This window comes from Canis aureus, chromosome 29 (assembly GCF_053574225.1).
Source record: "Canis aureus isolate CA01 chromosome 29, VMU_Caureus_v.1.0, whole genome shotgun sequence".
In the NCBI taxonomy this organism is placed as follows: Eukaryota; Metazoa; Chordata; class Mammalia; order Carnivora; family Canidae; genus Canis; species Canis aureus.
This window is the reverse complement of record NC_135639.1, coordinates 6198115-6221201: the sequence shown is the minus strand read 5'-3', so window position 1 is coordinate 6221201 and position 23087 is coordinate 6198115. Positions and strand designations below refer to the sequence as shown.

Here is a 23087-nt window from a genome sequence, read left to right as displayed (position 1 = left end):
ATTATTTGATTATACATACATACTAATTTGATGATGTGGGGACACCGTGGCTATAAGAGCAGAAGGTTCTATCTTCAAGAAGTTGATGTCATATCACTGTTGATGGAAAGATTCCCTAGGGTTTAACATTAGCCTGAAGACCTGTGTCTTCTATTTTTGAAGATAAACATTTGAGGGAAAGCAGCTTAGTACAAACCAAATGAGTCTCATGGCCTTTCTGAATCAGAGAAGTCTCCAGACTTTTCCACTAGAGGCTCCAGTCTCTCTACCTAGCTAGGAGAGGGTACTATTCCTTCCTTCCGCTAGCAAATTTACTGCATGTTCCCTATGAAACAAGCAGGTCAGACACTGGGGATATAAGGATGTAAGAACCAGCACCGCTGTACCACTATACCATACCATACCACACTGCACTACACCATATATACCACCCCTAGACTAGAGCAGAGCTTCCCCAGTGGTGTGCCACACAAAGGAGTTATAGATGCGATATACTGTTCCCAAGAAACTTGTCTCCTCAGCCCCTGGGAGTGGTTAGGTAGTGCCTGGGGCAGATGAAGCCCTTGGGATGGCCAAGCAGCTTTGACCATTTCCTTGAGGTGCTGCTGGATATTCCTACTTTCTTTTTTTTTTTTTTTTAATTTTTTTTTTTTAATTTATTTGTGATAGTCACAGAGAGAGAGAGAGAGGCAGAGACACAGGCAGAGGGAGAAGCAGGCTCCATGCACCGGGAGCCTGATGTGGGATTCGATCCCGGGTCTCCAGGATCGTGCCCTGGGCCAAAGGCAGGCGCCAAACCGCTGCGCCACCCAGGGATCCCATATTCCTACTTTCTGTGTGGCCCATGATATAAAACTTCTTGAGAAACGCTGCCCCAGAGCCCTGCTTTTTTCCAATTATCTTTTTTCTTTTCTCTTTTCCTCTGTGTGTGAAGCTCTTAGAACCCTCTGCGCAATGGAAATCTCACAGTGAAGCTAAAAACAGAGATTAAAAGTTGCCCTGCTCCCTCTACTTGTGGTAGCTAGTGAGAAGGATCCTTGGAACCCGTAAGGCTCTGAAAAGTACAGTTAGAAAAACACTGATCTAACCTGCTATGATGAAGACTGGTATCAAGTTTTATAGAGGTCCAGCAGAGTATTTTGTAACTCGCAGTACAGGAGAGTGAGGGAAGCCTTCCTGGAGCAAGTGGCCTTGCATGGGGTCTTGCAGGCCTAGAAGGCATTAGTTATGCCCAGAAGAGGCATGGTCATTCCACACAGAGGGCACGTGGGCACAAACAGAACCACAGGTATGGGTTGACATGGCTGCCACACAGATAACCTATATGGACCCATCATGAGGAGGAATTTGAGAAGCACAAGCTTGATGGTCTTTGGGTCCAACCCAACAAGTCATGACTTTTCCCTGAGGATTATGGGGAGTTATGGAAGAAGTTTAGACACGAAGTCCCTGATGATGCCAGAGCAGGAAAACAACCAGTGCATGGCTGGCTGGTGACAGACTGACCAGTTACTATGACACATGACAGACGTTTATAATGTAGAACATAAGAATACGCTCTCCGAGGGTTGCAGAGCGTCATCAGACCCAGTAGACCCAGCCCCCCCACACCCACCTCAGGATGGTTTCGCTGCTGCAGCAGTTTTCAAAGGGGATCATGTAGCCAACTTCATGCCCAATGTTCACATCCATCTCATCTGCCACCCGGAGGGCGAGCTGCACGGCGGTGGGCTTGTGGACCTGTGTGCATACCACACCCCCATGCTGGTAGTGGATGGAGAGGCAATATTCGGCACACCATTGAGGAACCTGTCACAGGGAAAAATGAGATAGGATCAGCTTCCTCTGGGAGAACTACCAAACAACAAGGGTTCGTCTTGTAAATAATTCCTTCTTTCACGAATGAGTCACCAGTGGGCTGCATGCACTACATCTTACTCAGTGAAAGTCTGAACAATGTGCATTTTTGCATAGGGTCATTCCTATTAAAAAGTTTGGAACAAATTGGGGTTAGGGAGGATTGTGAAAGTTTGACTTCTTCCAGACTGAAAAAAAAAAAGTAGATAAAAATAAGCAAAATTAAAAAAAAAAATTCTTAACCTCAGCTGTGTTTCTGAAAAGACTAATGCATTTACAGACTGTTAGCTTCTTCCTGGTTACAAGAAAGCTCCATCAAAAATATGGTTTTTGGTTACACTATATGTTAAGTAAGTTGAATTTAAATAAAATCTAAAAAAAAATGGATTCTCGTATCTACTACTGTGTTTTAAGCAATATAAATATGAAATGACATTTCAACGAAAAATAGTGACTCCAAATTAAAGCATGCACAGTTAAACCTAAATGATCATAACAAAATAACCAGACAGGCGGACTCAACATTTCCCTGGTAATAGAAGATAAAATACACAGGCATTTATTATCTAAATACAATGTAAAATAAATCCACTGAGCTCGTCAATCAATCCATCCAGATTTGGAAAGAGTCAAGTGTAAGTCTGCTGTTAAGTCATTTATATTAAAGATCCTTTTACTGAATATGTATTATAGAGCAATTTATCAGGTTCGTTTGTGCTAGAATGAGTACACTGGAAAGTACATGTTTCATCTGCATGCTATAACCTCAGGTACTGTCAGTAAGCCATGCTTTGTTACCTGGGTCTTTAAAATAAATCATTCCAAAGTGTCTTTAAATAGATCTAAGGTACTTAAAGGTTTTAACATGTTTAATTACTTTGAGATTTGCTATTTAGTAGACCCAGCAAAGAATTCTTAGATTTTAATCCTCACTATAATTTGAAAAATAAACACAACCAAAAATCCTAAGTAACTTCAAAATGAAAAACTGCTGTAGAACACTAATCCCTAATAATAAATAGCATAAATGTAGTTCCTCCATTTTAAGACAGGTGTCAGCCTTGTCAACAGGTTGGAAACTAATCAACAATTTATTCAGCACCCACTGTGTTCTGTGAAAGATGAAGGTTTGAGGTACGGTACCCAGGAAATGTGGAATCAGGGCATACTAGGTAACTACAAAGCATTCCAGGGACCAAAGTCCAGACTTCCAAGCCTGGTTTGCTACTAGCTTGTTATTTGGTTGGTTTGTTTAGTAATATCTATACCTAGTGTGGGGCTCGAACTCAAGACTCTGAGATCAAGAGTCACATGTCCTTATTTTTTTTTTTTTAAGATTTTATCTATTCTTGAGAGACAGAGAGAGAGACAGAGAGACAGAGAGGCAGAGACACTGGCAGAGGGAGAAACAGGCTCCATACAGGGAGCCCGACGTGGGACTTGATCCTGGGACTCCAGGATCATGCCCTGGGCCGAATGCAGGTGCTAAACCACTGAGCCACCCAGGCTGCCTGAGAGTCACATGTTCTGATTGAGCCAGCCAAGTGTCCCAACTAGTTTGTTATTTGTAAATCACAATTTCTCTAAGCTTCAGTTTCTTCTCCGTAAAATGGGTTGAATGAATGAGTTACCCTTCAGTTTTAAGCTCCTGGAACACCTGTTCCACATGGTTTAGTGTGACTCCCTAGGCACGAGATCCCATAGGGCACTCCCAGCGACCACACATGGATCACCCTTCCTGCAGCTGCTGATCTGTTCCCAGTGTCCACCTGCCCTGCTAGACTATAAGCTCTGGGAGACCAGGGATCTGTCTATCTTGGTCACCAAATAGTCTCAAGTAATTTTTAAAAAACATTTTATTTATTTATGCATGAGACACCCACACACAGAGAAACAGAGAGAGAGAGAGAGAGAGAGAGAGAGGCAGAGATACAGGCAGAGGGAGAAGCAGGCTTCATGTGAGGAGCCCGATGCAGGACTCAGTCCTAGGACTTCAGGATCACACCCTGTGCCGAAGGTAGATGCTCAACCACTGAGCCACCCAGGCATCCCTCAAGTAATTTTATTCAATAAACAGTTGATGAACACATTCCTTAGATTTCCCAAAAATACTTTAAAAGCCCACCATTCTGTATACGTTACTGTGAATTGCTTCACCATCACCACATCACCCGAAATTTCCTGTCTCCCTCATTTTCTAAGTCATTTGTTCATTCTTGCCAAAGCCTTCCTTTCTAACCTGATTCCCTTCATATCAGGGTCCATTCTCTAGGCGTCCAAGACTGCAAACATCATTTCTGTGAAAACCATTTGTTTTCATTTTTGTCTCCCCACTAGATTGGAGAGTCCTTAAGCTGGACACGTGTGGCTCATATTTTCCCCAAAACTTCACAGAGGAACAAATAGGAATGATAAATATTTGGATGGATGGAAGGTTAAGGATATCACAAAAAAAAAAAAGAAGGAAAGGGAAGGGCTTGGACTCAGAGAAAAGTAATAAAAGCAAGGGACATTCACTGCAAAGGAAGCATGAGTAGTACTCACCAGCAGAATAACTACACACAAGAAGAAACATATTCTAAGACTTTCTAACTACAGATAGTAGGGTGATGGTATCACCAACAAGAATAGAAAAGTGGAAAGTAAAATAAAATAAAATGAAGGAAGGAAGCTAAACAGCAGGTGTTTCTGTGGGGGAGGGAGGAACTGGGAGGAGAGGGAGATGACCTTTGGGAGCCAGGAAGGTGTGGGGTCAGTGGTGTTAAGGGACCATACCCAAGTGTAGCTAATCTGAGAGCAAATGACAAACAAGCCGGGAGCGCTGAGGGGCTGGAGCTCAAGGTTCAGGCACACGAGTCACAGGATTTCAGAGCTGGAGGGGGAACTCTGGAAGGCACATCGGCCACACTCTCACTTTCCACATGAGCGAAGTCTTAGAAGGGTGCCTTGCCCAAGTCCTACTGCCAGCGTGCAGCCCAGCCAGGCTGGTCCAAATCCTCCCATTTCTCGTCTCGTGTCACTTCCACCACACGGCAGGTGCTTCCAAGCATCTTTATACAAAGGTGGCAACCAAAGCCCTGAGATTCTTAGCCATCAACATTTTTAATCACTCTTTCCGGCCTAAGGGCAGTGGCAGGCAACACTATAAAGACAGGCACTGTTGTACAACAGGTAGAACTGGGCTGAAGTCACACCACCCAGCTTCACTAAAACACCTGGGTACACTCGGTATGGTTATTATTCTAAGATCCAGGAGAGATGCTTTCAAAGTCTGGCGTTATGCGTGATTCAGACAATTATGGGCCACGTTCCCAAGCTACTGATGGGGATTTTTGACTGCATTTCTTTTATTTCTATCTACTCATATAAACAAATGCTGCAAGATTATATATTACGGTGCACTTATAATGGTATAAACATCATACAGGTCTGGCAGTGCAATAAATGTAACAATCCAACAGTCTTCATTGTCCTTTTTTGCTCCCCTCACACACTCGAGCAAATTATTCACCTACGAAGCAGAGGAATTCGGAAACGGGAACAGCTCTTCTAAATGATATCAGTTAAAATAACCAGTAAAAGACTGACCACGTGCATCGGGTGCTTGATGTAGGGATGTTTGCTGACACAGCCAAACTGTAAGTTGAGCACAAGTAGTCACGCCTAATGGCAGAGAGCCCACAAGTGTGGCCCTGACTGCGCACGACACACGGCCCATGTGAACAGTTACACATGGATAGTGGCAGTGAGTGACACACACGCCATGATACCAACTCATTCGCCCTACTTGGTACAATGTCTCTGTCTTTTATGCACCTTCTCAATCACTCGACACCAGCTAAGGCCCATTGTCAAGCTGGACACCTTAGGAAACTCAAAGTATCAGCTGAAAAAAAGTTATGATTCAGCAACTGCTAGAAATGTGGGCGTTTCATCATTTCCAGGGACACCAGGATTCCAGCTTCCCGGGCACACCTGCATTCTCTGTGCCAACAGTAGACACCGTGTTCTCATTACGTTCTCCTCTGGTCGGGGCTTCTTCTTTACCCCCACATCCCTTACCCTCTCACCAAGGAATCACACCTGCCCCTACTCGAGAGTTCACTCCTCCCTCCATGGCTTCTCTGGGGAAGATGCCCCGCCCCGGGCATCCAGAACCCCGTGCAGGTTGGCTCCCCAAGAACCTGGAGATCGTAATACCTGCACCTTTCTCTCAAGCACTTGGTTTTACTCTTTCCAGACAGAAACACTGGGTTCTAGGCCGCTTGGTGCCTTACGTAACACTGCAGAACGTGGCAACAGTTGTACAATCTGGAGAACAAAACAGGAAACTGCTCTTTTAACGCATGAAAAAAAAAATGAACCTGTTTACACATTTTCATGGGAGTCTGGGCAATTAGACAACACCCAAATTTATATATTTGGTTTAGAAACTCTCCCTACTAGAAATCACGACTGCAAATATTTTCCTTTTGAACTTACCTCACAATTGTTTTATATTCCCTCAACCCATTTTTTTTTTTTTAAGATTTTATTTATCTGAGAAAAGAGCAAGCGCGAGGGGCAGGGGAGAGGGAGAAGCAGACTCCCGGCTGAGCAGGGAGCCCGCTGCGGGGGCTCGATCCCAGGATCCTAGGATCATGACCTGAGCCGGAGGCAGACACTTCACCGACTGAGCCACTCAGGGGCTCCTCCCTCAGCCCATTTTTTAAATGCCATTTCCTGGACGTGTGATGTGCCAAGTGTGTTAAAGCCTGAAGCACGCCTCAGCTCTGTCCCAGCGCCCAGCTCAGCTGTCCCTGGGGCGGGCGAGGTGGGCAATCCGTGTCACAGTGCACGGCGAGAGCACGCGTCCCCGGGCTCGTACCTCCCGCCCATCAGCCGATGAGAGCAGGTAAGAGGAGTCCCCTGAGTAACCAGAACCTAATCTACATCGAGGCTTCGCCAACATAAATCGGCAGCCGGAGTTCTCCCGGTTGTACACACCCAAAGTGAAGCAGAGGCGCTCCGATCTCCAGGCAACGGGCCCAGAGGCCGGCAGCTGGGCCCGGGAGTGCTGGGGTGCAGGGATGTCGGGGGGCCCGATCCAGGGGAGCAGCAGTGGCGGGATCCGCACTCGGGTCCCCGCCGGCCACCGTGGTGAGAGGACAGCCACGGAGTTACACCGCGAGGACTTCCTGTCCTTCCTGTCCCCCCCCACCCCCCAGCTGCCAGAGATGCTCTCCGTTCACCGAACAGATACGTGCACACATGAAGTGAGACAGAGTCAGGTGTGAGACACAAGGCTACTCCTGTTAACACATCCTACCTGCAAAGGTCCCCAAACCCTCATTTTCCATCGCTTGTCTGTCCGTGACAGCCTGGTTCCTCTTCTGCTTCCTAGGACCATCGAGGCTGCGCCCAGTGCCAAGGCTCTGCTCGCTCGCCCTTATTTCAGGACCAGAGGCACGGGATCCAAAAGTGGAAAGGAACCGTAAGGACCATGGACTCACCCAAAGGTAAGAACCCCGGCAAAAACATCACTGCAGAGCGCCTGTGCCTGAGCACACTCCCAAGGCTCCCACGGTGAGCCACGACGCCGGGATACATTACTGAGCACTCGGTCCCCTTCTGAATTAAGTATCCCATGTCCCTGGATATCATAATTTGTACATATGTTGACACTGAGTGAACACAGGTGGACTCTACCAGCAGAAAACAGTGGACAAGTTTACTCAATAGGGTGGAGATGTTCTATATCATGTAGAGTCTGAATTTAGGTTAAATCTCAGGTACATTGCACTTACCCACCTCACTAACCCATCCATCCGTTTCCTGGGAAATTTCAGGACAAAAGCTAAAGAAGGAGAAGCAAAAAAATAGATAGTTCTAAAAATATTCCATTCTCTTTCAGGCTTTTTTTTTTTTTTTAAATAAAGCTGCCCCTGAAAAAGGCAATAGGAAAAGGCTCTATAAATGTATGAAAGGTTGTCCTGTTTTCCCGAGGGCAGCCACAAAATGCCAGTTGCACCAAAGTGCGATGGATTTTTAAAATCCTGCAAAATGTTTGTGGTTCTCTTTAGAAGGCCTGGGTCTAAAGACAAACTTTTGTTAGAAAGGTTTAAAACTCTGAGGAACAAAGTAGTCTTGGAAGCTCTCTCAAAAATAACCAGGCTGTTTCCAGAACTGAGAAAACAACCAGTGCTCCCACTATTTAAATTAGTTTGGAATAGGCCCATTTTCCCATCATCTGAGTCCTATTTTGATTTCTCCCACCCTGAAGATATACACTGACTTCTCAATTAACAGAAAACCAGCATTATTTGTGAAAATGGTTGAGAAGTCAACGATGACAGCAGAAACTGCTGTTAGGTATTCACATAATATATTACAGATGATGATAATTCTTGCCCTTAGAGATCACAAATTCTAAAAGAAAAACGCGGGGTATATATTTTTAATTTTTTTTTAACCAAAAGTGTGGGTTAGCAATTCTTTTTTATTTTATTTTTTTATTTTTTTTGGGTTAGCAATTCTGAAGCTACATTAGGAGTATGTTCTAAGACTGAACAAGTAATGCTATCAGGAATAATGAGTGGCAGGTTTCCCACAGAGAAGGGAGCAGGGGGAAAAAAAAAACTTCAAATAATTTTTTTACTTGCCATCTGTCCACAGAAACCAAGAATATTATACCCAGTTTTCAACAGTAGCTTCTTCCTAACAAACCAAAACTTTAGGAAATGGGCAAGGTCATAATGAACCCTGTGGTGTGAAACTGGCATTGGCAGGAATTTCTGTTTTTTTAAGACGCACACACAGAGAAAGAAAGACAAATATATATGTGTATATATGTAGAAAGAAATACACAGAGAAAAAGAGCTAGAAACAGAGAAGCAGAGTTAGAGGGAGAGGAGTAGCACACACACCCTCAAATTTACTTCATTGCTCTGTTATAGCTGACAGGGCCAGGAAACAATGATAAGCCAATGGCAATGCCACTTAGTGCTCCAATCTTGGTGTCTAAGCACAATTCTCCACTAAAAGGAACCAGGGCTCCTGGTGGATGGAACCTGTAATGTCTTACTGAGAAAGAGCAAAGAAGTGCTCAAGAACCATGTGGTCATGTGAGCAGGACACAGAAACCCTGAAGGGGCTCCCAGAGGCCACATCAGGGACAATCTGAACTAAATAAATGGGCTTAGTAATGATTTATAATCCATAAAATAAAGAAAGAATTTATGTGCCCATATTTAAAGAAAGAAAGAAAGAAAGAAAGAAAGAAAGAAAGAAAGAAAGAAAGAAAGAAAGAAGAGAAAGTTTAGCTTTTCAGAAGAATTCCAAATATTAACTGTAGGAATGTCAGAAGTAGAGAAATCACTGATTTGGTTACCTATCAGCATCATAATGTCAAAGAATGATCTAAGGATGCTAAAACTAGTAGGCAAACACACGATGAGAAGCATACTTTATATTGTCTCAAAGTATCTCCTCATATCTTTTACTTTTTTTTAAGTGAATCATTGATTTTTTTTTTTTTTTTACTCCATTGTGTAAAAACTCTTGAGAATATTTACCAGAAGATATACAAAAATGCTCATCACGGGGCACTTGGGTGGCCCAGTTGGGTAAGCATCAACTCTTGATTTCACCTCAGGTCTTGATCTCAGGGTCATGAGTTTAGGCTCCACACTGGGCATGGAGCCTATTAAAAAAAGCCAGAAATGGTCATCACAACACTGTTGGAATAGGAAACTCTGGAAGCAACCCAAATGTCCACCATCAGGAGAACGGATATATAACCTGTGGTACAGTCACACAGTGGGACAGCATAAAGAGGAAAAGCACAGGAAACCCAGATCTAAAGCATCAGGATCATGCGTGGTTCTTCAAGCACGGTTTCAAGACCATCAGCATCACTGGGCTTGTTAACCACCACGCTCTCCTCCCCACACCAACTGGATTATAAACTGGGGCAGGGGCGGGGTCAGCGGGGCAGCAAGTCGGTTGTGGAAGGCCTCCAGGGGAGTCTGTTAGACTCAGGTTAGAGCATCACTGTTTTGGCTGAATGTCAGTAACACCTGGGCAAGACAAGCTGGTCTCAGAAGAACACAATATGTCCATTTAATAGTGAATAACTGGCTAACCGAAATTAATGGTGTTTATACCAAAAACATAGTAAAGCTATAAAGAAAGGCAAGAAATGATTAATACAAGTTACTTTGTGGAAGCAAGTGGGTAAAGTATGGGGAAGGGCCACACAACAGCCTCTGAGAATAACAGCACCTTATTTCTTCCATTAGGCAGTGGGTATGAGAATCTCCCCACATTTTTTAAATGATGGGGGAAGACAATACCTTTACGATGAACAACAAGGAAATCATCACCTCATTGCTATCAAATTTAATTAAAGTTAAGGGAAAAATCTTATTACGCTTCCTGATAGGATGCACCGAGGAGGACACCACAGCACTTCTGTGGTCTTCCTGCCGCAAATGTGTAACTGGAATCTAATCCTCAGGAAACATCAGACAGGCTCAGGGATGTCCTACAAAACACCTAGTGGTACTCTTCTGAAATGTTGAGGTCATGAAGGGCAAGGAAAAACTGAGCAACTGTTTCAGACTAGAGGTGATTAAAGAGAAATGACAATTACATGCAATGTAATTTATATTGGATTCTAGACCAGAAAAATACTTTTTTTTTTATTATAAAGGACATTAGTAGGGAAAGTCATGCTATTTGAATGCCTATATATTAGATAATCATGAAATGTCAATTTTACCTTTCTGACTTTGATAATTACAGTGTCGCTGTGCCCTGTTTTTAGTAAAACTTGAAGTATTTGGAAGCAAAGGCCATTATATCGTTAACTTTCAAAAGGTTCGAAATAAAAAATGTGCATGTCCGTGTGTCTGTGTGTGTGCATGGAAAGACAGAGAATGATAAAGCCAATGTGGTGAAATATTAACACTTAGGGAAGCTGGCTGGGTGAACAACATATGGAAAATCTTTGACCTATTTTTGCAACTTTTCATAAGTCTGATTTATTGTAAAATAACAATTTCAAATCATTTAACTTGCCATTTGTCCACAGAAACCAAGAATATTATACCCAGTTTTCAACCAAGAATTCTTTTGGTTTGCTAACAGACCAAAAGAATTCGTTGTTACAATAACTCACTGCAACAAATAATAATTCATAGCAAACCTCTGACATTGGCAGCTCTAAAGAGAACCACCACCTATTGTCTATCCCTCCTCTCTGTAAGTCAGAACAATTATGTCTCAGAGGTAACAACCTGAAAGTGGCAATGCACAGAAGATGTTCTTATAATTCCAACTCAGAAAGTTATGTGACAAATTATCAAATCCCTCTGGGTTGCTTTCGCCTTCTGAAAAATGAAGGGATTCTATTCTTTCAGATTATCTTTAGGGTCTATTCTAATTCTTACATTGCCAAGAATCCATACATGAATTTTGTAATAAACATACTTACTGCTTGCTTTACAATTTTTTTTATAATTTTATTTTTTATTGGTGTTCCATTTGCCAACACTTTATAATTTTAAAGCAAAATATAAATACTACTAAAATCTGGAAGTTCAGGGGTAACCATAGCCTGGACAATACATTTTCATTAACTAGCTACCCTAATTCTATCCTCCATACTAGCTTCCAAAATGTATGACCTGGGGCCAGGATGGCATTTGGCCACTCACTTATTTCTTATAGTCTAGGAAATAATTTTCTTGTGCTGTTGAATTTCTGTCGCTGAACCAGCTTTGCCAATAAGCATAGCCAAACACCTCAATCATCAGGCTGCTGGGCACGCAGACACAGAAATTAATCTCCGAATCTGTGGCAGGCAAATAACATCTATCACATCTTTTAAATGTAATACGAGCAATGAAACAATCTGAATGGATTTTTATCTACTATTCTGGAGAAAATTTACTGGTACACTAAACACAATTAATATCCACATAGGTATAATGGTTATTCAGCTGACTTTAATAAACAAAACCAAGTAAGTAACTTAATTGTTGTGCCTGAATTGCTAATACTCTTTTTTTGTTCTATTTTTTGTTCTATTTTTTGGCTTAGATATCATTATTAAAACTGAACACTATGCTCGGGTGCCTGGGTGGCTCAGTGGGCTAAGCGTCTGCCTTAGGCTCAGGGCATGATCTTGGGGTCCTGGGATCGAGTCTCACGTCAGGTTCCCTGCTCAGTGGGGAGTCTGCTTCTTCCTCTGCCTTTACGCTCCTGCTGTCTGTTTCTCTCTCAACAACAAAAAAAATTTTTAAAACGAAAAAAAACCTGAACGCTATCCTGTGACATCATGCTTATTTTTAAGTAATAAAAAAAGTACAACACATAAAGCAAATGGTATTTTGTAGTGGCTACTCACCTGAGAGCTCTTGCCACATTTAGCGTCTCCTGAAACGATCACAATTTGATTCTGAAGCAGATTCTCCATAAAGGAGTATTTTTCTTTCCATATTGGAAGATCTTCTCTCTCTTTTAGAAGTTTATAATAACGTGATGAGTATGGCAAACCATCGAAAGGGTTAAGTTCCAAATCCTCACAAGCCAAAATCCCCTCCTCATCCCCATCACTGGAATCTAGGGATTCGGGGAAATAGCGTTTCTCAGAGGCAGAGTTTGGGCATTCCAGTTCTTCCTCTTCCATCTTGTCCACGAGGGAGCTCAAGCAGCTGGCATCCTATGTTCCAGTTTCTCCTACAATAACCCACTGCGAACAGGGTTGATACAGACTTGGACGTCTTAATCGCCAAGACTTTGGTTCAAAGTCTCTGCAAGCTGAAGTCCTCAAATCTGCATCTGGTCTTCCTCGCCCGGTTACCTTCTGTGCTGGCTCAGGTAAGCACTCTTCTGCACGTTGAACGACCGTCCATAAATCGCACTATAAACACACAAACAAAAAAAGGGGGATAATCAGGTACACATACAAGATGTGCAAAAGAAAGAAGCACAGGTGTTCAAAACAGAAGCAGTAATGGGTTTTTTTCTGTGAACTGGTTACTGCTGCCTATTTGAAAGACCAGGAATAATTCAGGCTAGCTCTTAAAGTCTGGTCAGCTGCAATTTTCTCCTGGCCAGCTTGGGGACAGTTCCACACTGGACCGGGTGCTCTCTGCCTAACCTCCAGCACAGGCCCTGACAGTGAACCAGGGGATGGGGGATGAGTGGGGGGGTGGGTACATGGTGGCTGTAAGGCTCCACCATGTGGTCTCTAGTCCCACCGCAAAAGAGATGCTGGATCGTGTCATGGGGAAAACTGTGAGGGCCCAGTGAGTGTTCCCCTAACACTGGTTTATTTTTAATTAAGAAATTCTCTAGCTTAAAGGAAGATTTTATACAAAATTTCATTTAGATTTGCTTATGCCGGTTTACTATGACAGGTAAGGAAAGTGGATTTCTTTTTTTCCCTCTCAGGCTACAGTTAGTTAGCTTTTATTAATAAGATCTTTTGTTGGTTTCATCAAACCAGAAACCTCACACATACTTCTTGAAATTCCAGGGTCTTGAGCCTAAAATGTCAGATTCAAGAGGCAATAAAATATTTATTTTATTTATTGTCTTAAAGATTTTATTTATTTATCTGAGAGACAGAGAGCATGAGCAGAGAGCGAGGGAGAAGCAGACTCCCCACTGAGCAGGGAGTCCGATGCAGGGCTTGATCCCAGGACCCTGGGATCATGAACTGAGCCAAAGGCAGATGCTTAACCGACTGAGCTACCCAGGCACCCTAAGAACATTTTAAATGAAGAAGTCACCCAAGCAAGGGCAAATTTACTCCAGTAACTTATTCCCTACGTGTCAGGTAAGTGATCTTTCAATTATGAGTGATTTTTAAAAATCCAATCAATATTGCTGGAAATAAGCCCCTTTTCCCATTAACCGGGTAAAAACTAGAAACACAGAGAAGAAACTCAAGCAAAAAAGAACACAGCATAGCCTATAATTCATGATATTCTCTGTTACATTACTCTTTTCACAGCACCCCATTTATGGTAACCATTGCTTTAGATGTTTAGGGGGCTCACAGGGCTAGCTCCTCATCCTATGTAATACGACAGGCTTCTTCACTATTCAAGTCAGGCTCCAGGGAAACACTCAGGAAGCACTTGTTGAGTGCCTTCTTGAGGCTTCAGTTATAACACACCTAAGGATACTTTGAGGTCAGGACCAAGACTTTTATAAACTCACACACAAATAGGCCAAAAGAGGGAGAAATTAATAACTAGAGGGAGGAGAGAAAGGATGTTTTAGCTCATCAAAGGTAGAGTTCTTCAAAATCCATTCTGAAAGCTGCTGCTTCAAAATTAAAATGGTATAATAACATAAATGTAGTATGGATGAACGGCACAGCTCTTTGCTGCTCCTATGGGTGAGACCACATGGAGCCAGCTCCAAGAAACACGATGGCTTAAGATCACAGGACAAGGGCAGCCCGGGTGGCTCAGCGGTTTAGTGCCGCCTTCAGCCCAGGGCCTGATCCTGGAGACCTGGGATCGAGTCCCATGTCGAGCTCCCTGCGAGGAGTCTGCTTCTCCCTCTGCCTGTGTCTCTGCCTCTCTGTGTGTGTGTGTGTCTCATGAATAAATAAATAAAATATTTTTTTTAAAAAATCACAGGACAAGCTAACTTTGAGAAGGTATCTAAGAATCAAAAAACTCCACTGCTTAAGAGAAGTTAACATTTGGTTTTATATTCCATTTTTCCTTTATTCTGCTTAGAATTCCTTCTAGAGGTTCTCATTCTACATATAAATTGCTCTTCTTATGACCAATGATTGCCATAGGAACAATTTCTGAACTGTTTTACCAAAACAAAACAAGCTATTATTTTTTACCAAATAAACACCCTTGAAATGTGTCTCTTTGTCGTATAATGCTCCCTAAAGGGGCAATAATCTTGTAATTAAAGTAAAATCTTATTTATAAAGTATTGACCACTTTGAGCCTGTGGGGGAAGAGTCGAGTTTTCCGAACGGCATGTCTCCAGAGATTGGAGAGTCACCGGGCCCCCTCACCACATGTACACAATCCAGCTCCATCACCCACTTCTGTGTCACGTGGATTGAAGGTGGCTGCACACGCTCTGCAGGCTCCCCTGGGGAGGTGGAGTCTACTTCCTCTCCCCCTGTCTGGCCCTGTGAATCACTGTGATCAAAAGAATGCGGTGAAGGGATGTTGAACCACATTCACATGACTGGAACACGCCCTCTTGGAGCCAGCTGTCATTCTGTGAGACGCCCAAGCCACCGGAGAGGCCACTGGGAAGGGACTAAAGCTGGGCTTCCTCTGACAGACAGTACGGACGTGCCATGTGGGTAAGCCACGGGAGACCCTTCCCCAGGTCAGCTCTCCAGATGACCACAGGCCCAGCCAACATGACCGGCAAAAGCAGCACTCACGGCCACCCAGTCAATCCAAGGGACCGTGAGAGGGAACACACACGGTCACCACTTCTGTAGGTTCTCCGTTCTGGGGGTTTGGCCTTACAGCAACAGATACCCAGACCTCTGCCTGCTAGAACAGCCTAACTTTCTCTTCATGACTTGGGGTCACCGATCCATCAGTTCCCAAACAGAAAGATGTCCTCAGACTTTAGGGTCCAAGGATCCACAGGTCCAGAGCCCCTCTTTTCTTTTCCTTTTTTTTTTAAATTTATTTTTATTCATTAATGAGAGAGAGAGAGAGAGAAGCAGAAGCAGGCTCCCTGCGAGGAGCCCGATGTGGGACTCTATCCCAGGACTCGGGGATCATGACCTGAGCCACCCAGGCATCCCCGGAGCCCCTCTTTCTGTAGGGATTCAGTACCCATGTCACACTGTGGTCAACATGCTTACCTAGCGGGGCCTTGTCTGCTTTTCTGACCAACTCTACCAGGCATGTTAGAAACCAGTTAGGCTTGTTTGACAAAAATACTTGTAAAGGTTGAGTCCTCAAAAGGTTCTATATTGAATCCAAGGAGTCTGAGGGGCAGAGCTATGAAGTTTGTGACAATCTGTTTTCACTACTCAGAGGGACTCTCTGCTGCTCCGTAGTTTGAGTTCCAGATTTAGAGGGGGGCAGTGGCGGAGTTTTCATGATACACAACACCTCTCTGCGTTTATTCTGCAACTGGCACAAGCCGTATCAGTATTTTCTTAGATGTAATTAAGTACATACAAGAGATCCGTGTTTTGGCCTTTGGCAGATTTAGCAGTACCAAGAAGGGAAAACAAACATGGCAGGTTACATGCCACTCAAAATAAAAGTTAATAAAATTTGTTCTGTTAGCAGTATCAGGTACATTTCACTACAAGAACCAGAAAGATTGGTTTTTGCTCCTTTTCAAAGCATTCTTACATATAAATTGTAGCCTGCATAATTTGTCAAGGACTGCCCTTTGAAGTGAGTCTATTACGACTTTTAAATGAGCATTTATGAAAACAACACAGAGCTAACGTAACATGAAACTCCCTCAACAAGAAAGACTCAGAAGTTGGTGTAAGATGAGCTATGTCTTAGTCATCTGGATCCTTGACTCTGATGCAGTTAATTCTAGAAATATAGTTCACAGAAAAGATAAAGTTTGCAAGGGATTATGTAAAACAAGATTGCGAAATTTGTCCTGAGAAACTTTGGGTTAGGTTTTATGGTTCAATGCTCCTCTTCGACATTTTCCTCCGTGTTCAATTTACTATAAATACATTCTTCACACCTATCAAATTCTCAAAGGTACAACATTAGGATTTTGCAGAGATCGAACAGGGCCTATGTGGTCTCATTCAGTCTCACAGCTTTGGTGCCACCTATATGAGGAGGACTCCCATTTACACGTCCTGTCAATCCTCACCCTAATCTTCGGTCTCCTATGTTCTACTACTGCCTCATCACATCCCTTGTGGATTTTTAAAAGGCATTTCATTTCAAACTATGTCCTAAACCGAGCTCTCGATATTTACCTCAAAGCCACAAACCTGGTCTTTTCCACACCAATTACTTCCTTTCCTTCAATTGCTCAGACCAAAAAATCTGAAGTTATTCTTGATTTTTCTCAATCTTGAATTCCACATCTGTTCCTTCAATGGATGTACTAGGCTGATAAGCCTACAGAGATGTGCACATCCTAATCCCCAGAACCTAGGAACGTGTGCTTTGAATGCCACAAAGGGCTGAAGATGTCATGAAGGTAAAGTCCTCGAGCTAGGGGGACTATCCTGGTGAGTCCAATCTAATCTTGAGAGCCCTGGTATCAGACCATCTTTCCCAGTTATAGTCAGAGGGAGAGAGGACAATGGAAGATGGGCCAGAGCGATAGATACAGTGCTGTTGGCTTTGAAAACAGAGGGAGGGCCATGAGCCAAAGAACGAGAGGGTGGCCTCTAAAAGCTGAGTAGACAAGGAAATGGATTCTCTTCTAGTCTCCAGAAAGGAACACAGCCCTGTCGACCCCTTGATCATTCGATGGACTTCTAACCTATCAGACTGGAAGAGAATAAATAACCACTAACTTTGCAGTGATTTGTCATAGAAGCAACAGAAAACAACCTGATCATGTCAGTTCTATTTTCAAAATACATCAAGCACCCTTGGTGCTCCGCTGGGAGCAGGTGGTCACCTGGATCACTACAGCAGCCTGCTGGCTCGCCTTCTGGTTTCACTCCTGGCCCTATCAATCACTTCTCAACCGAGTCACGGTGGCCCCGTTAAAGTCAGCTCACATGTCCTCTGCTCAGTCTCTACTGGCTTCCCATCTCATCTTACTCCAGGGAAAACCCCACTTAACAGGATCAACAAGGTTGGAGGCCCTGGGCTCAGCACAACCTTAGCCTTGTTTCCAACTGCTCTCTCCCCTCCCCCCCCCCTTCCAGCCACGTGGCCTCTGGATGTTCCTCAGACACCCTGGCACGGGCTGGCCTCAGGACTGGCCTCAGGACGCGGCGCCTGCTCCTGGGGTTGAAATGTCCTTGTCTCAGGTGTCCCAGAGGCTAGCTCCCTTTCCTCGTAAAGGTTTTTTTTTTTTTTTTTTTTTTTTTAAGATTTTATTTATTTATTCATGAGAGACACACACAGAGAGAGAGAGAGAGAGAGGCAGAGACACAGGCAGAGGGAGAAGCAGGCTCCAGGCAGGGAGCCCAGTGCGGGACTCGATCCCAGGACTCCGGGGTCACGCCCTGGGCCAAAGGGAGATGCTCAACCACTGAGCCACCCAGGCATCCCCCTTGTAAAGGTCTTTATCAAATGTCAACTGGATGAGGGGCTTACTGGCCACCCTGTCTAAACTCTGACCCACACCCCCTGCGACTCATACCCACTTCCCAGCCTCCTCCTGCTTTGTTCCTTCCCCTTGATGCTCACCATGGTCCAGCAAAGTCTACACTTGACCTCTTGATCTTGCTTACGTATGGCTGGTGTCCTCCACCAGAAGGCCAACACCAGGAGGCAGGGATTTGTGTCTATTTTGCTCACTGCTGTCCTACAAGAGCCTGGCACCTGCTAAGCACTCAATCAGCATTTGTTGAGTGACATTAGTACCTCAGAGGTACTTTTACTCAACTTTTCCAAGTTGCCCTACACTGTGTCTGTGACAACGTCCTTTAAAACTCCTCAGGATTCGGTCCCTCCCATTTCCCTACACCTTCGCTTCGTGCCGACATCCTACTGTTACTGTGCTGCTGGATTTCTGTGACTTTGTGTCCCCTTCCAGTCATGCAATCACAGAATCATGCTATTCCAAAGGCTCTGGCCTGAAATTGTCGTGAATTCCCAGACACGGCAATATTTCTCCAAACTGAAATATTTGTACAGGTTCTTAGTTTTCCCTTGACTCATACACCCAAACCACAGCTCATGCTTTTTTCAACATTAAAGCCGTTTTCTTCTTCCAGAAGAGTTACGGTGCAGAAAACAGCAGAGCTGAGATCTCAATCTGTCGGAGGCGCGTCCCAAGCTTGCTCTGGGCCACCCATGGTCCCAGCAGCCTGGAAATAACCGATATGGACGAGGCAACGTCCTTAGATACCAGGGAGCTCCTCAGCTGTCTGGACTACCTACCATCCTTTCCCCCACGCTTCTGCTCTCGCTACTTAGACGGTTATTGGAGCGATGCCCTCTTTGGTAATTTCCACAGTCTGAGCCTGAATATTGTGGGTGTTTAATCAGCAATTAGAGGCTGAGCAGCTAATGACTGAATCACTTTCCGTTCTTTAGGGATTTTTCCACTTCTAAGACTTCCATCTGTCTGTTTTATTATAGGTATTATTCATGATCTAATAGGTTTTCTCTGTCCTCAAGTTTTCTCATCTTCCATCCCTGTATTTCTGGCCTTCCGTTTACTGACTCAGCCAGGACCCGAGTGCTCACTGTCTACCCTGCAAACAGGCCAGTGCCACAGAGAAAACAGCCAGGTCTGGGTCCTGTCCTCATGGAGCTTACCGCCCAGCGAGGCAGAGTGTGGGGTGTGGAACAGAGATGCTCTATGACACACGGACTTAGTCTTATGGTCAAGTAACTAGAAGAAGGAAGATGTGGCTGGTACATAAAAGGAGAGAGAAAGGCTCTGGTACAGATGAGCTCACAGAGCAGATGGGGCCAGATCACCAAAGATGGTATATACACTAAAAAGATTGTGTTTTATTTTAAGTGCCATGGGTCTAACTCACCCTATCATTTTGTGATTGAAATTCTTATTTTTACTTTCTGCTTTTCTTTACAATTCTTCTCTTAAATTTGATATATCACATATTTTTTAATACTAAAGATCATAATTTTCTTTTTTTTTTTAAATTTTTATTTATTTATGATAGTCACAGAGAGAGAGAGAGGCAGAGACACAGGCAGAGGGAGAAGCAGGCTCCATGCACCGGGAGCCCGACGTGGGAATCGATCCCAGGTCTCCAGGATCGCGCCCTGGGCCAAAGGCAGGCGCCAAACCGCTGCGCCACCCAGGGATCCCAGATCATAATTTTCTTAAAGTCATTAGTGAATCTAGTTCTAGGAAAGCTGGTAACAGTTTAAGGCAAATGGCAGGATGAAACACATAATGGGGTTACGAGTTGGCTTACCAAGTCAGGCAAAAAATCATTTTCATGTACAAGAATTCTTAAGATTTATGAAAACTAAATAACATTTCTTGACCTAAGTATTTTAAATCATTTTCTGATAGGTCTATGAAAATAGTCTGTTCTGTGATCTAATTCACAGTCAACCCCTTTTTATCTCTACTCTTTGGGGAACAAGTTCTGAGAGAAAAGGGAATAAGTACACACATATCTTGCCTTTTTAAAAAAGTATTCTTTTTATATGACTCCCAAATCTGTGTTGCCACTATTTGACCAATGAATTTTTCTTGAAGACTCAGTGCTAATTTGTTGAAACTTGAGAAACATTTTGGTATCTATTTAATGTCTCCTCATATTCCGAACAGCAGTAAATTATCATTAAATATTTGTATACAGGATCAAACAGAACCAATAATTTTAAAAATGCCTAAAGATGAGTCTTCTGTAAATACTAATCTGAAAAAGTTGTCTTTTGTCATTTGTATCCCTTAATTCAGTGATTCCCTAGTGTTGCAGATTTTTTAATTGTTTGAATCACTATGCCTGATAAAGTGAACACTGATCTCTATTATGTTAGTCTAAGTATTGAAAAATAAAAAGTATTAATTCTAGCCATTTATGGGAAGAGCTCAGCAAAAGGAGGTATCTGTCTACGTGGAACCTTCGGAACCAAGCTATAGGACTAACAGAAACACTTGCTACACGTACTCAACACATTTATTCAGATTTTCACTTTGTCCTCTCCCTCTAGATGCTCTGCAGACTTACTAAAGTCAAGATCCATTTGTGAGCCATCTTTACAACTTGTACAAAAAAAGACACAGGGTTTTGCACAGACTAGGTGTTCAATAAATATTTGCTGAACTAATAAACAATATCCTTGTAACCCATAATTATAATGTTTAGAACAGAGAGGGTTAATGAGGCATTACAAATGAATAATAACTGTCTTCAGGATAAAGGGCTATTATTTTTTAGAGAACAGGATCACTGATCCAATATGCTATGCCAATTCTATTCAAAATGCTTATTTGTGGCAACATAAAGAGATTGCACTGAATATAAATCAACCCATTGCTTCCTTCATTGAAGAAGTCTTACTATTAAAAACGTCAGCTCAGTGCAACAGTATGATTAGTGCCATAGTCTATTTACATTCTGGCACAAGTTCCTTATCTTCCTGCCAACCAGTAACCGTCTATGGACTGGAACTGGTCTGCAGATGCAGATCACACTTCGAGAAACATGGTTCTCTACTGCTCCTAGAGTTGGGCTGATAGCAATAATGGTAATGATGATAATTTACCAATTAGCCTTTATAGAGTGTGCTTATTGGGTGCCAGATGCTCTATGTGCTTAAACACTTTGTATGGATTATTTCATTTAAACTCTTAAAGACCCCATGAGGGTTTACTTTATTATTTCCATTTTTCAAATGAGGAAATTTAAGCCTTCAGAGGTTTAGTTAATTTATCCAGCTTCTAATAGCTCGTCTCTGGGAGAGCAGGTGCTTGAAGTCAAGTGGTCTGATCTCAGCTTAACCCTAGTTAAGTGTACAGTATATGCCTAACCACACTGTACCATACTGCTTCCTGACTGCATAAAAGAACAAGGGCTCATGTTGAGCTGTGGGCTGAAGGAATACTTGATGCTATGTGAGATGTCAGGCAGAGTGGTCTGGAAGAAATACTACAGAACAAAACAAATGTAGTTCTCTTATGGAAAGAAAAACATTGAAAATTTTTGAAAAACATGGTTGTGATCACCCATGCGGCATTACAGTCAAATATTTAATATGTAAACTTTATCTCCAAGGCATGTTATACTCGAATTGAAACAATGGGCTTGTGATTACTAGGATTTTTAGAAGGTTACCCTATTGCTTGCTTTTAATTGGCTCAGAGCTCCCCAAAGCACATTCTATTTGGCTTCTAGTATCTACTTAAAGCCTTTCTTGAACAAGATAAAAGTTCAGTTCAGAATTCACTAAAAAAAAATCTGGGATGCCTGGGTGGCTCAGTGGTTGAGCATCTGCCTTGGGCGCAGGGCGTGATCCTGGGGTCCAGGGATGGAGTCCCACAATGAGCTCCCTGCAGGGAGCCTGCTTCTCCCTCTGCCTGTGTCTGTCTCTCTCTGTGTCTTTCATGAATAAATAAATCTTTTTTTTTTTTTTTTTATAAATCTTATCTCCAGACTTCTAACAAGTGACTTTGTTTTGATTTAATTAGCTGGCAAATTAAATTAGCTGGCTTTTAAAAAACCCTCAAATTAAAAAAAAAAGATCCACTTTTAACTCAATTTGGTTCATATTAAATGCAGCTAAAATAACCAATCCTGCACAATTAATTTAAGAATACTATTTTCCACTGGTAATTTAAATTTTTGTAGACTTATATACAGAAAGATCTCCTGATCATTTTGCAGTAACTTTAATAACACAATAATAGATTGATAAACTATGTTGCACATTCTATGGCAAGTGGAAGAAAATTTAATTTTAGGGAATGCCAATGCATGAACCCCTCAAAAGCAGGGATTCTGCTTTATTAAACTTTCCAGATTTAAAAAAAAATTTGATTTATTCATGAGAGACACACACAGAGAGGCAGCAACACAGACAGAGGGAGAAGCAGCCTCCATGTGGGGAGCCTGATGTGGGACTCGATCTCAGGACCCTGGGATCACGCCTCGAGCTGAAGGCAGACGCTCAACCCCTGAGTCACCCAGGTGTCCCAATCTTTCCAGATTTGGGGCTTACTTTTTTCGCCTCTTCTTATTAGTCTCCCTGGGTTCATCCACCCCACCCAACTCCTTGTGACAAATAACTGTGTACCCTCGGGGTCCTAGCCTTGACCTGCTGCTTGACTCTCTTCTCATTCCACATAATCTCCCTGGAGAAAATCATTCATATTTTAACTCCAATTTCTGAATGCTTAATCTCAATTTCTACCTTCGTCTCAGACTTCTTTCTTTAGTTCCTGACCCACACATCCAACCATTACTTAAGGGAAATCCCAATTTAGACAGGCATTTCAAATGAACTACATTCATCACGTATGCATTTCTCATGCTTCCTAAGAAGAAAAAGACTTCTTTCCTTCTCTTGTGTTCTAGATTTTGATAACTAACACAACTGTTCCTCCATCACCTGGGTGGCATCCCTGGCTTCTCC

General features: G+C 43.0%; 1 protein-coding gene across 1 annotated transcript in view; it reads right to left on the bottom strand.

Annotated features, from left to right (window-relative positions):
• Positions 1-23087, bottom strand: part of DHX32 (DEAH-box helicase 32 (putative)) — a 51739-nt gene that overhangs the window by 24509 nt on the left and 4143 nt on the right. Inside the window, exons 2-3 of the mRNA XM_077877238.1 lie at positions 12248-12763; positions 1616-1809 (exon numbers count right to left, since the gene is read on the bottom strand). Coding sequence (XP_077733364.1) covers positions 1616-1809; positions 12248-12529 — 476 coding nt within the window. The 5' untranslated portion in view covers positions 12530-12763. The remainder of the gene's footprint in view (positions 1-1615; positions 1810-12247; positions 12764-23087) is intronic.